This window comes from Heptranchias perlo, chromosome 21 (assembly GCF_035084215.1).
Source record: "Heptranchias perlo isolate sHepPer1 chromosome 21, sHepPer1.hap1, whole genome shotgun sequence".
Classification (NCBI taxonomy): Eukaryota; Metazoa; Chordata; class Chondrichthyes; order Hexanchiformes; family Hexanchidae; genus Heptranchias; species Heptranchias perlo.
The window spans coordinates 29,281,807-29,294,653 of NC_090345.1; the positions used below are offsets into that span (position 1 = coordinate 29,281,807).

The following is a 12,847-nucleotide window of genomic DNA, read 5'->3' on the forward strand; positions in this document are numbered from 1 at the left end:
GGGATCAGGCAGGAAAGTGGAGTTGAGGCCAGAATCAGATCAGCCAGGATCTCATCGAATGGCGGAGCAGGCTCAAAGGGCCAAATGGCCTAAACCTGCTCCTATCTCTTATGGTCTTATGTGTGGCGTGAGTGTAATGTGGATCTCTCTGAATAAAAGCTTGGAAGAACTGAAGATCAGGGTCTAGTATTCTATCCTTCACCACCTGGCTATCCAATTTATTACAGCCATACCCTTTATTCATCACCTCAAATTGCTCCCATGACTAGTGGGAAGAACTGTAACTTCATCCTAGTATTATGTATAACTCACAGAGTTCTCCAAGCACAAGCTAGGTTCAAATGAATAAAATCTATAATTTGTACAACTAAATATAACTTGACATAGCATGAAACTTTTTTGGGTCCACCATCATGCATTACTTAAATCCTAGTGGCAACTCTTGAAGGCTTGAAGCTGTTGGACATTCCTTAATGTGGAGCATTCTAGGAATGAACTGAATTGATTTATTGATTATTGGTTAATATTTATGCCCAGCTCAATATGGCCAAATAAGCTGCTCAAGAAATCAAAAATTAGCTGATAAAATAAGCTTGCTAAATGATAGAATTACAAGGCATTTCTGTTCAACTAGAGCAACTCTTAACCCTTTACCTGGAAGCAATGATACGATTAAGACATTTCATTTTCTGAATAGCAATCTCTAACTAAATATCAACTGTGAAAAGAAAAATTGTGCAGTACCACAAAAGCCAACTTGTCTACATTAGGCAGTGTAACTGTTTTACTCATCAGTCCTTCAGGTTGAAAATGCTTCTGTAGATTCCAATGATCTATGGAGCTCCAGTTTAGCTGGGTATATGGTACATCATTCTCAACTGGAAAACTACCATCTAATCCTTGGCAAATCCGTTTCTGAAACAAAAAAAATGTATTACACCAGTTATTTACCAGAATAAAAATCTGAGCTTTCTATTTAATACCAATACTGTGTAAAGTGTACTGAAGAGGCCAATACAAATCTCAAGCCATAATTAAGGGTAAATACAGGACTCTCAGTGTGGAGCATGCTCAAAGGAAGCACAGGTCAGAGAATCGAGCCACCTGTTCTAGACCTATCTCAGAGCGGCACCGTGCTGGGAGCACTGAACTTACCACCATACATATTCTGATGATAAATAACTTACTTTTTAGTTTGATATTTTGACAATCTTAACCCTGAAATTATGCCACAGGATACGCTTAACACACTTGTCTAAATAGGTGGAGAGGAATTTCAAATGAACATGTTAGATGCTCATATGTTGGTATCCCACAGCATAATTTCAGGTCCCCTGTTTTTAACAGGACATTAAAAAGCTCAAAATTAATATACATTTGTAGCCTCAAATTTGGACAATAATCTTTGATTTATTGCTACTGTAGTATATTTTTAATTTTCCCTCAACTTCTCCCCTCTTTCCTGAAGACACCATCGCATGCTTGTGCCACCACCTCAGTACCTCATCCCAATGGCTATTCTTCACATGTAAGAGTAGATAGCAAATTTCAGCACAACCAGGGGTATTATATCAGAGCTGTGTCCAGTCCTCACCAAAGACTGTACACACACACTTCACAACAGAATGATTGGGTAATGATAGAGATTGACATTTCTCCACCTGGCTCTAGTCCAGGGGCAGGAAGGCAAAATATATATAGTGACTGTCAAAATCGAGTAGCAGCACAGACCAGAGAGTTAAAACTACTGAAGACAATTAACAAGGTAGAACCGCAATAAACTCCTGGTTTTACAATGCTCTACAATCTGTTACTTTAAATAATGTGTTTATTAGACACAAGAATGGAATTGGGTCAAACGATCGCAGGTTATTGGATAACATAACCGCAGCCAAATACACTCAATTTTCCATTAATTAGAAAAACACAAAATTACATTGCTAGTGTCTTTCAACTAGTCTGTAACCTCAGAATGGATAGATCAAATGGTAATACAGTAGGTGCCATCTTCCAGTAGCCCTAGAGAGCACTAAAAGTTCCTTAGGTTATTTTAAATTTAAAAATAAGCCTTCCTTTTAATTTAATAGAATACTATAGCAGTGACTTCTAATAGCCCACATTATGCTTGGCATTAATACACTGACTAAAGTCACTGTTTTAGTAATCCATTTTGCAAATGGCTCCAAGGTACAATATGAAAACTACACATGATAATTGATCAATTCAGATACTATATAATTTGTGTTAAAACATTACCCACTGCAGTAACAAGATGATTTGACCAGAGATTATACAACATAAATGGCTCTTCCAGAGCAGCTGGAAAGCTTATTACAAAAAAAATGATTACATTTGTTTAGTGACGAACATCTCTTTCATTTCTCCTGTAGAAGACATGCACAGATTATTTTACAAGTCTAAAATTGGCAATGCAAATCATATGTTCTACTTAAATATATATATTTTGCATTATTATAGTAAAATCCTCAGCTTTGATTAAGTAGAACTTTGCACAAAAAGATTGCTTGTTGCTTTAGTGAAGAGGTAAATCCCTGATGTAATCCAGTAGAACTGTGGATTAGTATAGCAAAAATATTTGCACCTACAAATCCTCACCAGTGAGCACCTAATCTCACCAGGTCTTGGAGAATAAAGTGAAAAAATAAGTCACCAGGCAAATTACCCTATCGCATTCTCTTTTATCTCCTACCAGTGAAGGTGTAGTGCCACCTGAAGCATGTGGTCCTGGTCATACCCAAGTGGTTGGTAACATCTCAAAAAGGCACACACAAAATCATCTTTGCAGTAAAGTTAACCTGATGTATATTTTAGAATCATTTAATTTGTGGGATCACGTATCTTCAGAGCTGCACTCTATTTAAATAACTAGTGGAATCTCATGTAGAATTGCACACAAAACAAAAATAAAAGTATCTTTGTTCCTGGAACTGTGCCTCCGTTTGTCTTCCACCTTTGTGTCCATCTCTCGTTCTGGGTGGTTTTGACATGCTTGGTCGTTCTCATTTCCCTTTACCTGCAACTGTTTTACTTATTACTTCTCCCCTATCCTTGGTCTCATCTCCCTTCAGTGTGTGTCCTACTGAATTTTCGGTATTTGCCACAATTTTATATATAAAACGATCTTGTCTCTGTCTATGTACAAAAGAGAAATTGGGAGCTGAGACTTGAGGCAGAGGTTGAGAGATTCACAAACACACATACAGATAAATGTTCACCAAGATGCCAACTTGCTGGGTTTAGTACGGAGACTGAGTTATTAAGTGAACTTGGGATTTTAGCGTTTTCAGAGTTTCTCTGAATTCTGTTGATTTGGAATTTGAAGTACAGAACCTCCTATCCCGACTCCAGCCTCATCACAACTTGACTTTAAAGCCCTTTTGCCCAGCTCCCACCCCACCCCAGTCTGCAGGCCCAATTCCCACGACTCTGTGGCCTCCCAGCCCAACCGCTATCAATGATGCAGCTTCCAGGCCTGACTGCAAATGACGCTGCGACCTCCCATCAGTGGTTATGAATTCAACAAATTTATAACCTTGGTCATGGAATTAAAGTATCCAGTAAGGATTCTGAGAATGATAGCTATTAACAGTAACTGCTGGCAAGCTTGAAATCAGAACTGGGTTTAGCTTAATTTTTGTAATAAAATCCATATATATGGTTATATTATCACAAAGCCATTAGTAAGTAGAAACTTTATAGATGCTCTCTTGGACGGCCTCACAGCTTCCACCCTCCATAAACTTCACCCCTCCCCGCGATCGATATCTTTTTAGATTCTGAGAACCTCGCCTGGATGTCAGAACTAACTTTTATTCCTGTTGAAGTTCCCTAACAGCATTCAGTAATTGGCATATGATTATTTCAAATTCAAAACTCAGGTGTTTTCAGTTTGGCATGCAACACATGAAATGAGTTTAAAAATATATAAAAGTTTTGAGTTAGATTTAAAAAGAAACATTTTTATTTTGTAATGTACATCTTATCTTTCCCTACTCCACCCCTATGAAAGAGCAAGGTGGAAATGCACTGTTACTATAGGAACCAAACTCTTCTCATTCCCTTAAATCCTTATTCTGTGCAATCCCTACTCATAAGGGGAAGAGCCAATGTGAAACCGCTTCTCCTATTTCTGACCATTTTTCCTTCAGTCTCTCTCCAGTGTTATTGATGGTTTTTGAGTTTCACACAATCATGGAGCCTATGAAACAATGTAAAAATAAAAGTGTAAATAAATAAAATGGCTGGCTCGTGGGTTCTTGTGGGCATCTGATTGGTCCTGGGTGTCACATGGTCAGCATGGATCAATGAGCAACATTTCAGGTTTATTACAATATTCATTCTAGGCTCATAGTATTACAGACAGGCAGAGAACTTCAAGATAGATAAAATTACTCCATTTAAGTTGTTTTAACCTTTACAGCACCACCATGTTCTATGAATTTCAGGCAACTTAGGCCAGTCGCTTAAATTTTTAGCCCACTGACTGACACTGAAACAAACTATCATATTACAATATAAAATTATTCAGATGGCAGGGGTAGCTACATTACTCTTATATTAACTTGATATGTGAGCCTAAATAGTAAGTTAGTGGGGGACTTCACTGTAGAAAGACATCACAACTAAGCCCAATTTTGTCCTCATTCAAGGTCCACAAACAAGCACCCTCCATCAGGGGTCACTGTTGAGCAACTAACAGCAGGAACCCTGGTCTATTTTATCCCTCCTTAGTTAAGCAGCTTTGAATCAATTATGAGATCCTACTATCACCCCATTGAGATCAGCTAACTCAACATAGGCCAGTGAACAAACCAGGAACGTTTGTGGTCTGTATGGTTCAGTAGCACACTTGATAGTGCATTAATGCACTAAGCCACCAGGGCAATTTTAACAGAATTGGATTGGAGCTTTTTCTTTTTATTCAATCTTATATTCTCTCCCCACCCCCCCACACTGGAGTTAAGTTTTTAAAAATTGCAGTGCTCTATTGGAGAAGGCAATAGCATTGCAACTTTCCTCACCAAGATAGAGGCAGGGCTGTAACATGGCCTACCTCTTGTTTCTTACCCTAGCTTTCAAGTGGCTTCAGTCTAAAATCCTGAATAAAGCATGTCATTTGGACTCAGCACATCATGACCCTGCTGTAACATTCTGGACTCCTCAATAAACTTGCTGTTTCTTCTCCTATTCTTTGGTAAAATTCCCACTGCACAAAATGTTTCCCAGCCATTTACGCTAATGTCACTGTGTTAATGCACCCATTACTTCTCAAATGAGATTCATGTTAGGCAACCTATAAATAACTTCTAAAAAATTTTTGGAACGCTTTTAAAAAATGATATAGGCACAGAATAATAAACAGAAATGTTGATGGGTGTGACAAATTATTTTTATTTTCTACTGACCGAGTCATTCATTTCCTGCCTTTACAAGCTGAAGTCATCTCTTAATAAAAATTTATACATAATATACTGAACAATAATGGTCTCTCTGGGGACTGGGCAAGAAAGACCTCTGCAAGCTACCACAAGATGGCACTCAATCCACAGAAGTGTCTGTATTCAGCTTGGAGCTTTGAATTTCTCTCCACCATCATGGGGATACCAGGTTTTCTCTTCATTATTAAATTCTGAACAGAATTATTCTTAATAGCTTGGACCCTACCTCTACACAGATAAATATTTTGAGAGAAGTTTCTCTCAAACAGAATAGATATAACTTTCTCAATCTGTGGCAAATGTTATAGTTATAGCTTTACAAAATGTATGCTAGTTACAATATCACCTATCTTAGAATATATAGGATGACTCAAAAGCAATCCCTCTGGTCATAATAACTGCAATATTCCCAGCTGGATTTCTCCATAGTACAGCAGACATTTCAGACCACTTGTGACTCATAATGATTTGGTTTATGAGTGAACTTTTCAATTTTAAAAACAAATGAAGCACAGTTCCCATTTATGTTCGTGAAGTGACCAATTGTTATTCAGATATACATGTAGGCAAGTGATCCCCTGTTTCCACAGGAGCCATGGTTCACATTTATCTGAAGACCAGTGAACCGTGGCCTTTTCATTGCTAGACTGAGATGAAGTTTGCATACCCTCTCGCAGTTTTTCAACTCTTTCCAGCTTTTTAAAAACCTTTTCCAGACTATTAAACCCATTAACTGCCTTTTCATGACAAGAGTCAACATATCTGTCTTTTGTCTTTTAACTGTTCATCTCCTCTCCCGTTTTGTTTAGGTGTTTTTATGGAGCTTATTTATCTTCTAGTTCTGACCACTGGTCTACATCCAAAATGTTAGCCTATATTTTCTCCTTTCAAATGAAAACTGAAAATGCTAAAAACACAAGCAGGTCAACATCTTAACTTTCCAGTCTGGCCCCTTGCATACTGAGTAGCTCATTGGAGAATAGGATCATCAAAGGGAGTCAGTAATTGGAAATAAGACAGACTCTGGATGGGGGAGGAGGAGCGATGGGGAAGGGGGAAGAAAGATAGATTGTGAGAGAGCGAGAGTCGCACACTCTAACAGTTGATACATAACAGAGCTTCACAGATGCCTGGAGGAACCCTTCCACCATCTTGATCCAGAGAACAGCACATGATCTACCCAAACAGGGAGAAGAGAAATGCAATTTGGTGTTTTTCAGTAATTTTAAATACACATCTTGTAAACACTATACACACACACTTTTTTTTTTAAAAAGTGAAAAATGCTTTTGAGATTTGATTTAAAAAAAATAGCATATCCAAATGAGAAATTCTGATATATGCATTATTTCTAGTTCTATCGCAACTATTACATTTATCGCCTAATTTCATGCATTATCATCCATATTCCAATCTGTAAATGGTTCAGAGCTCAAAACAGTTTTTTTTTTAAAATGACTGGTAGTACTGCTAGGCGTAATTGAAAACTGACTAAAAGCTGAAGGAATCTAATTAAGAGTTTTTTTTACAACTGTATTGACCAATTTGAGGCAGATGCTGTACATCACATAGCACATTAATGATTCAAAGCTAGATAATTTTGTATAGCAAATTGTAATACTATATGGTTAATCTGAGCCCTCAAGAGAATCTCACATTCAAAAAACTGGAAGTTTTTCATTTTTCAAAATTAGTTTTGTTTGAACGAGTATTGATGACATCATTGAGGGAACTTTCTTGGAGGAGTTTCCGAGTCAAACATGAGAGACCGAAATACCAACATTGGCAGTACTCATTCATCCAAGTTGCTCCAGTAATCTTATGTCGACCATCTATATTAACCCAATTTACTTAAACTCTCAGACTTAATAAACCAGCTCTGCAAAGATGTCAACAGCACTGAAACAAATATATTTGCACATATAGCTAGAGATAATTATAGCCTATTACTATTTTCATCATAAAATACTTAATTCCAACACCCCTACCGTACAAACATCAAAACAACAGTAGCTATTGGAAATTAGCGGTTGGAAACATAAATCACATCTATCAGCACCTCATTTCACTTTCAGTTGAATTAGTGCAGAATCGCATAAACAGATTAAACAAAGTCTATGATGAGTTCCAGGATTTTTCTTAAAAACTCCTATCAACTGTGCAACCAGCTGAAAAGAAATTCACAAGTGCGATCAATGGTGTTGTGTAACCAACTGCTGAAACATGTACAAGAACAAACCACACAACAATGTTCCTTTCTACCCTCTATCCTTTGTAATCTGACCCATTGTGTATTCAGTATACTGGGATGTACTGTTTTCCATGGCTAACCTGTCTGAACACCAACGACACCTTTGATTGGTATGATCGTGTCCCAGCCTAATATAAGATATGCGATTTGAGAACCTTTCACTCACTCACCTGACGAAGGAGATAATCTCCGAAAGCTTGTGATTTTCAAATAAAACTGTTGGACTATAACCTGGTGTTGTAAGATTCCTTACATTTGTCCACCCCACCGGCATCTCCACATCATGACAGAGACAGAGTGTGAGAGTGTTCTGGAATTTTGCAGAATGTCTCTCTTGTTCCAAGAATGCACTTCAAATCCTGGCAAAAGAACACGGGGTTGCAAGAGCACATGTGGAAGCTGTGGGTTCATGATAACATTCTGCTTCTCTCTCTCATCCTATTGTAATGTAATAATTTTCATTGAACCCCATCATGAAACCTTTGTGCCACTTCTTCTCAAACTGACAACTGACCTCTGTTCCTTGGGAAATTATTCTAACATCTTTTCCCCTTCTAGAGATACCGAAGTAAGACGACACAGATTCCAGTGCATCCAACACTGCCAGCAGTTCACAGCACACAACCATCACTTGCTCTATCACCCAAGCACCAGATCCACCACAAGAGATTTAGAGAGTGAGTGGGGGCTTACCCATGGTGACAGATAGAGCATCAGTGAGCAGGAGCAGCTGCTGGTGGCACAAAGAGGAAGATGCTGCTGCTAGTTGCAGGGTTAGCATGTGTTACCTCTCAGCTGAGGTGTCTGGAATGTAGAGCTCATGGCTTCTGCTGGATGCTGGCAGAGCATTAAGCAGTGGCATAGGCACTGGAGACCATATCAGTGTTCTGCAAATATCATCTCTGGTAAAATAATCCACTCGCAGCATACACAGTTTATCAGAGGATGGTTTTACAATACTGCAGGCCATCATGGAGACCCCTACAACAGAAGCACAAAGGCAGACTGCACTTCTTCAATGGGTGCTCAGATTGCAGTCATAGATGCCTGGTGTTCTAGATTAGAGAAAGCTGTCTATTCCAGCTTCAACTGGCTAGATAACCAGTAGACAACATGATGAAAGACCTCACTCATCTTACTGGTGCTATTAGGCCTGTTTTCCCACAAATCAGTAGCCATGCAGAGCAGTGCCCAGTACTAATGGCATGGGCACACCGATAAAGTTTCAACATAGCAGCATATGGATGACCTTCCACCAGACCCCTCCGATGCCTGCAGATGTGGCAGAGAGGACCCTGGACCAGGCTGCACATCCAAATCGCACAAGTGCAGTCTGCTGCAGGTCTATCTCAAGACCCCGTTGTTGTGAAATGGGGACTCATTTCAATCTCAAGACATTTCTATCGGAAATCGCCAGCCATCCACCTCATGTACGTCTGCCGCTCAGGTAGCACAAGATTAGCTTGAAAACTGTACATATCACATACTGGCACCAAGAACGGTGGTAAGAAGCATGAGGCACATACACTACGGGTTTCAAATAAAATTATGATAGCACTGAGGTTGTTGTGAGAGCAGGCATTGTTTTTGGAAAGGTGGGGAAGTTGCTTTTGTTAGGTAGTATGAATGCAAACTTTGAGAGTTGTTGAGCACAAGAAAGGGTCTGTAAATGCTGGCACATTTGTACAGGGAAGAGGTACACAGGAATGCTAACAAATTAACCAGATATGGAAGTCCTGTATGAGAATAACACACTTGTTGCTTACAGCCAGGTCGTCCTCTTGCTGTGCATGGAGGCCGTCCTCCTCTGGGGCATCCCTGATGAAGCCGTAGTAAGGAAGCATGCAGCACACAGCCGTCATTATTAAAACCATAGCAAGAATATATTGCAGAACGTTCCCAAATCGATCTTGGCACCTGATGCATATTCAGCATACTAACAGTATGCTTAATTATTACTCTGGTGATGCATAAATAAATCTCATTATTCCAGCGATAATCTTGTGTCCTGGGAAATCACATGGGTGTGATTTGCCATGGCTACAGAGAATAGCCTTGATCTCTCAGAAAGAACCATGAGATTTTCCCTTCTGCCTGAAAGAGGGTTGACAGAGTGGGCTACCTTAAATTAATCCATTGTAGTAACTCTCAGATTATTGAGCATTCACTTGCGAGGCACAAGAATTGAAGTATTCCTTATGTAGGTGGTGGCACTGAACAAGAGGACTTGCAGGGCCACATCAGTGCAGTGTTTGGCTCCTTGGGCCTATGAGAATCTTTCCACTCTAAAACTGGAGCAATGGTGCCAACTGTCCACTGGAATGGAGATCACATAATAGTTGCAAATGAGGAAGGTCATTCAACCCATGTAAATCAACTCATCCAGACAGATCCTAAAGTCTCCCCACTGCAGCATCCTGTATTTCTTTAGTGGAGGTGAAAACCCTGAAAAGTACTTCTCATTCTGGAAGTCTATTCAATCAGTTGATCACTCTTTGGTTGAAGATGAATTTCCTGATATTCAGATTTCACCTTTTAGAGTCTGAACTTGTGTCCCCTTGTCCTTCTCTTGCAATTTAATTTAAAGTAATATTCTAGATTTACCTTTTCCATTCCCTTAACTTTCTTATATACCTCTATATGATTACCTTTCAGACACCTCCGTTACAGGATGAAAAGCCCAAGTTTCTTCAGCCTTTACTCATAACTCAGACCTTTAAGATAAGCGATCATCTTGGTGGCCGTTTTCTGCAATGCCTTCAGCGCACGGATGTCTGTTTCCCTCAGCAATCAGTACTGGACACAGTATTCAAAGTGCAGTCTGACAAGAGCACTATCCAGTTTGATCACAACTTCCTCTGACTTATATTCTACTATCTTGGCTATGTAAATTAACATTTGAATTGCTTTGTTGATTGCTGCATTGCACTGGTTGAACATTTTTAATGTTCTCCCAGTCTATGTGAAAAATAAAATCTCCTATTATAAGCACATTGTTTTTGCTACGTTTCCCTGATATCCATATTTATATCTCCACTAAATCACTACCATCAGGAGGTCTGTGGACAACTACTACCAGAGTCTTGCATCCTTTGTGTTTCCTCAACTCTACCCATGGTATTTCCACCGCCTGGTCACCCCTACTGAAGTCCCCTCTTTCTACTTCTGTAGTTGTCTTCTTTGTCAATATTCCTATTCCCTCTCCTTTCCCAATTTTCCTGCCCTTTTTAAAAGATCCTACTGGCTGGGATATTTAGCTCCCAATCATGTCTGACTTGTAGCCAAGGCTACTGCATCATTTCCTTTAAGTTGAATTTGTGCTTCTAACTCACTTATTTTCTTTCTTATGTTACATGCATTCATGTAAAGAATTCTTATTTAGGTAACTGTGTCCACCCTGCCCATATGCCCTGCTGGTCTTTTTCTCACACTTTTTGTAATCCAGAGATTATGACACTGGAGGTTCTGCCCCTTAATCCAGAATTTAACTCCTTGAAATCCCTGAACCTTGATCCTACTCCTATCTGTCAGTTCCCACATGTATTTTTTAAGAGTAAATGTAGCTCTTAATGATTACTACCAATATTATGCTTTCTGAAATTAAAACAGTTTTGTCTTTAATTGCAATCAACCGAATCAAAAGTAAAACTTTCAAATAGAAATAGTAAATGCAGTGATACATGCAAAAGGTTAACAAGGGTCTGCTCATTTATTGTGTGATTTATGAACCAGCTTTATCAAAATTGCCTTTTAAGAGTTCCAGTTGATTTTAACCAAGTTTCAGAACCCATATCCTGTCTTTTAAAAATAACACTTACTACCACCTCTGCAACAATGCCCATATCTGCCCGTCACCTTCAAACTCCTACACTGTCCTCCCTTGCTTATATCCCCCACAAACTCGAACCTATTGAAAATTTTGTTACATGTATCCTGTCTCACATTAGGCCTCCCTTGCCCATCACTTTAAACCCTAACTGAACTACACCCAACGTATAAAGTTTAAAAGCCTCATCAATAAATTCCTCCGTGGCCTCACCCCAGTCTTCTCCACCATTGATGACAGAACATTCGGTTACCTGGATCTATACAATTGTCTCCCTAAACCTCTCCGCCCTTCTCTTCAAAAATCATCTATAAAGTTTCGCTTACTCCTGTTAGTCTCTCCCTTCCTCCTGACACCTCTCACTTTGGGATTTTACTATTAAAGGTGTTCTATAAATACATTTTTTATGATACGGTAGTCAACTTTGTCAGCCAATTTTTTTAAAAACATCAATGTTCGATAGCAAGTAACTCAGAATCACTTCTTACATTCCTATGAACGTACGGGATTCTGTTCACTTCATCTAAAGTAAAAAGCACAGCCTAAAACAAAACTTTAAAACTTGGTTGGCTCATCGATCTCGCTTCTGGAAGTGCCGTTTATCAATCACAAATAAAACAAACAACTCTACGGGACACTTTCTGCAACACCAACATTCGCTCCTTTGCACCGGCACTCCTTCAGTTAGTTGTAGTTTTATGTAAGTTCATTCATTAAAAGTGCCAAGAAAGATTTGTTGGCGCTCACATTGTCCGGTTTGCCCACACGTCCCCAGCAACCCAGTTCCTCGTTGATGCGACGCTTTTGTACCGTGACCAAGTAATCCATCGACACCGACATAACGCAGAATAACAGCGGCCCTTTCGTCCTCTCGCGTAAACGTGCTTTTTACTTCAGAGGCTCGGCTCGGCTCGGCTCGGGCTCGGGCTCGGCTCTCTGCTGCGCGTCTCTGAATCTATTCCGGGAGCGCGCAGCGCGCCTTCAGTTCACAGAAAATTCAGTTCACGCGCCGACGATTGCGAACGAACCAATCAGACCGCACGCCTCTCCCACGTGCTAATTCAAAAACCGAAATCGCCGTTGGTGCGTGCCTGGACTGTGGGTCTGGTTAAAAGTAGGAAACCGAGGCCTGATATACTCGCAATAAAGCAAACTGTATGGCTGCTCTGATCGGGGTAGTTTACTTAGATGGTCAACCAGCCAAAGTTCAAGAACGAAAAAGAAACTTGTATACCAACAAAGAAGCGGAATGACATCCCCACTGCCACCACAATCAGACATACCAGGCAAGAAACCTCAAAATCCTACCCA

The 12,847-nt window shown here is 39.6% G+C and overlaps 1 protein-coding gene across 6 annotated transcripts in view; it reads right to left on the minus strand.

Moving 5' to 3' along the window:
• LOC137340097 (uncharacterized protein C10orf143-like) overlaps positions 1-12,847 on the minus strand; it is a 71,435-nt gene that overhangs the window by 57,388 nt on the left and 1,200 nt on the right. For 4 of the 6 annotated variants that reach the window (XM_068002391.1, XM_068002389.1, XM_068002388.1 and 1 more), the window contains exons 1-2: positions 12,284-12,466; positions 745-915 (exon numbers count right to left, since the gene is read on the minus strand). In XM_068002391.1, the coding sequence (XP_067858492.1) occupies positions 745-915; positions 12,284-12,376 (264 nt within the window). In that variant the 5' untranslated portion in view covers positions 12,377-12,466. Of the gene's footprint in view, positions 1-744; positions 916-12,283; positions 12,467-12,847 lie in introns of those variants that run through there. The other 2 variants (XR_010966702.1, XR_010966701.1) reach the window with 1 other exon arrangement.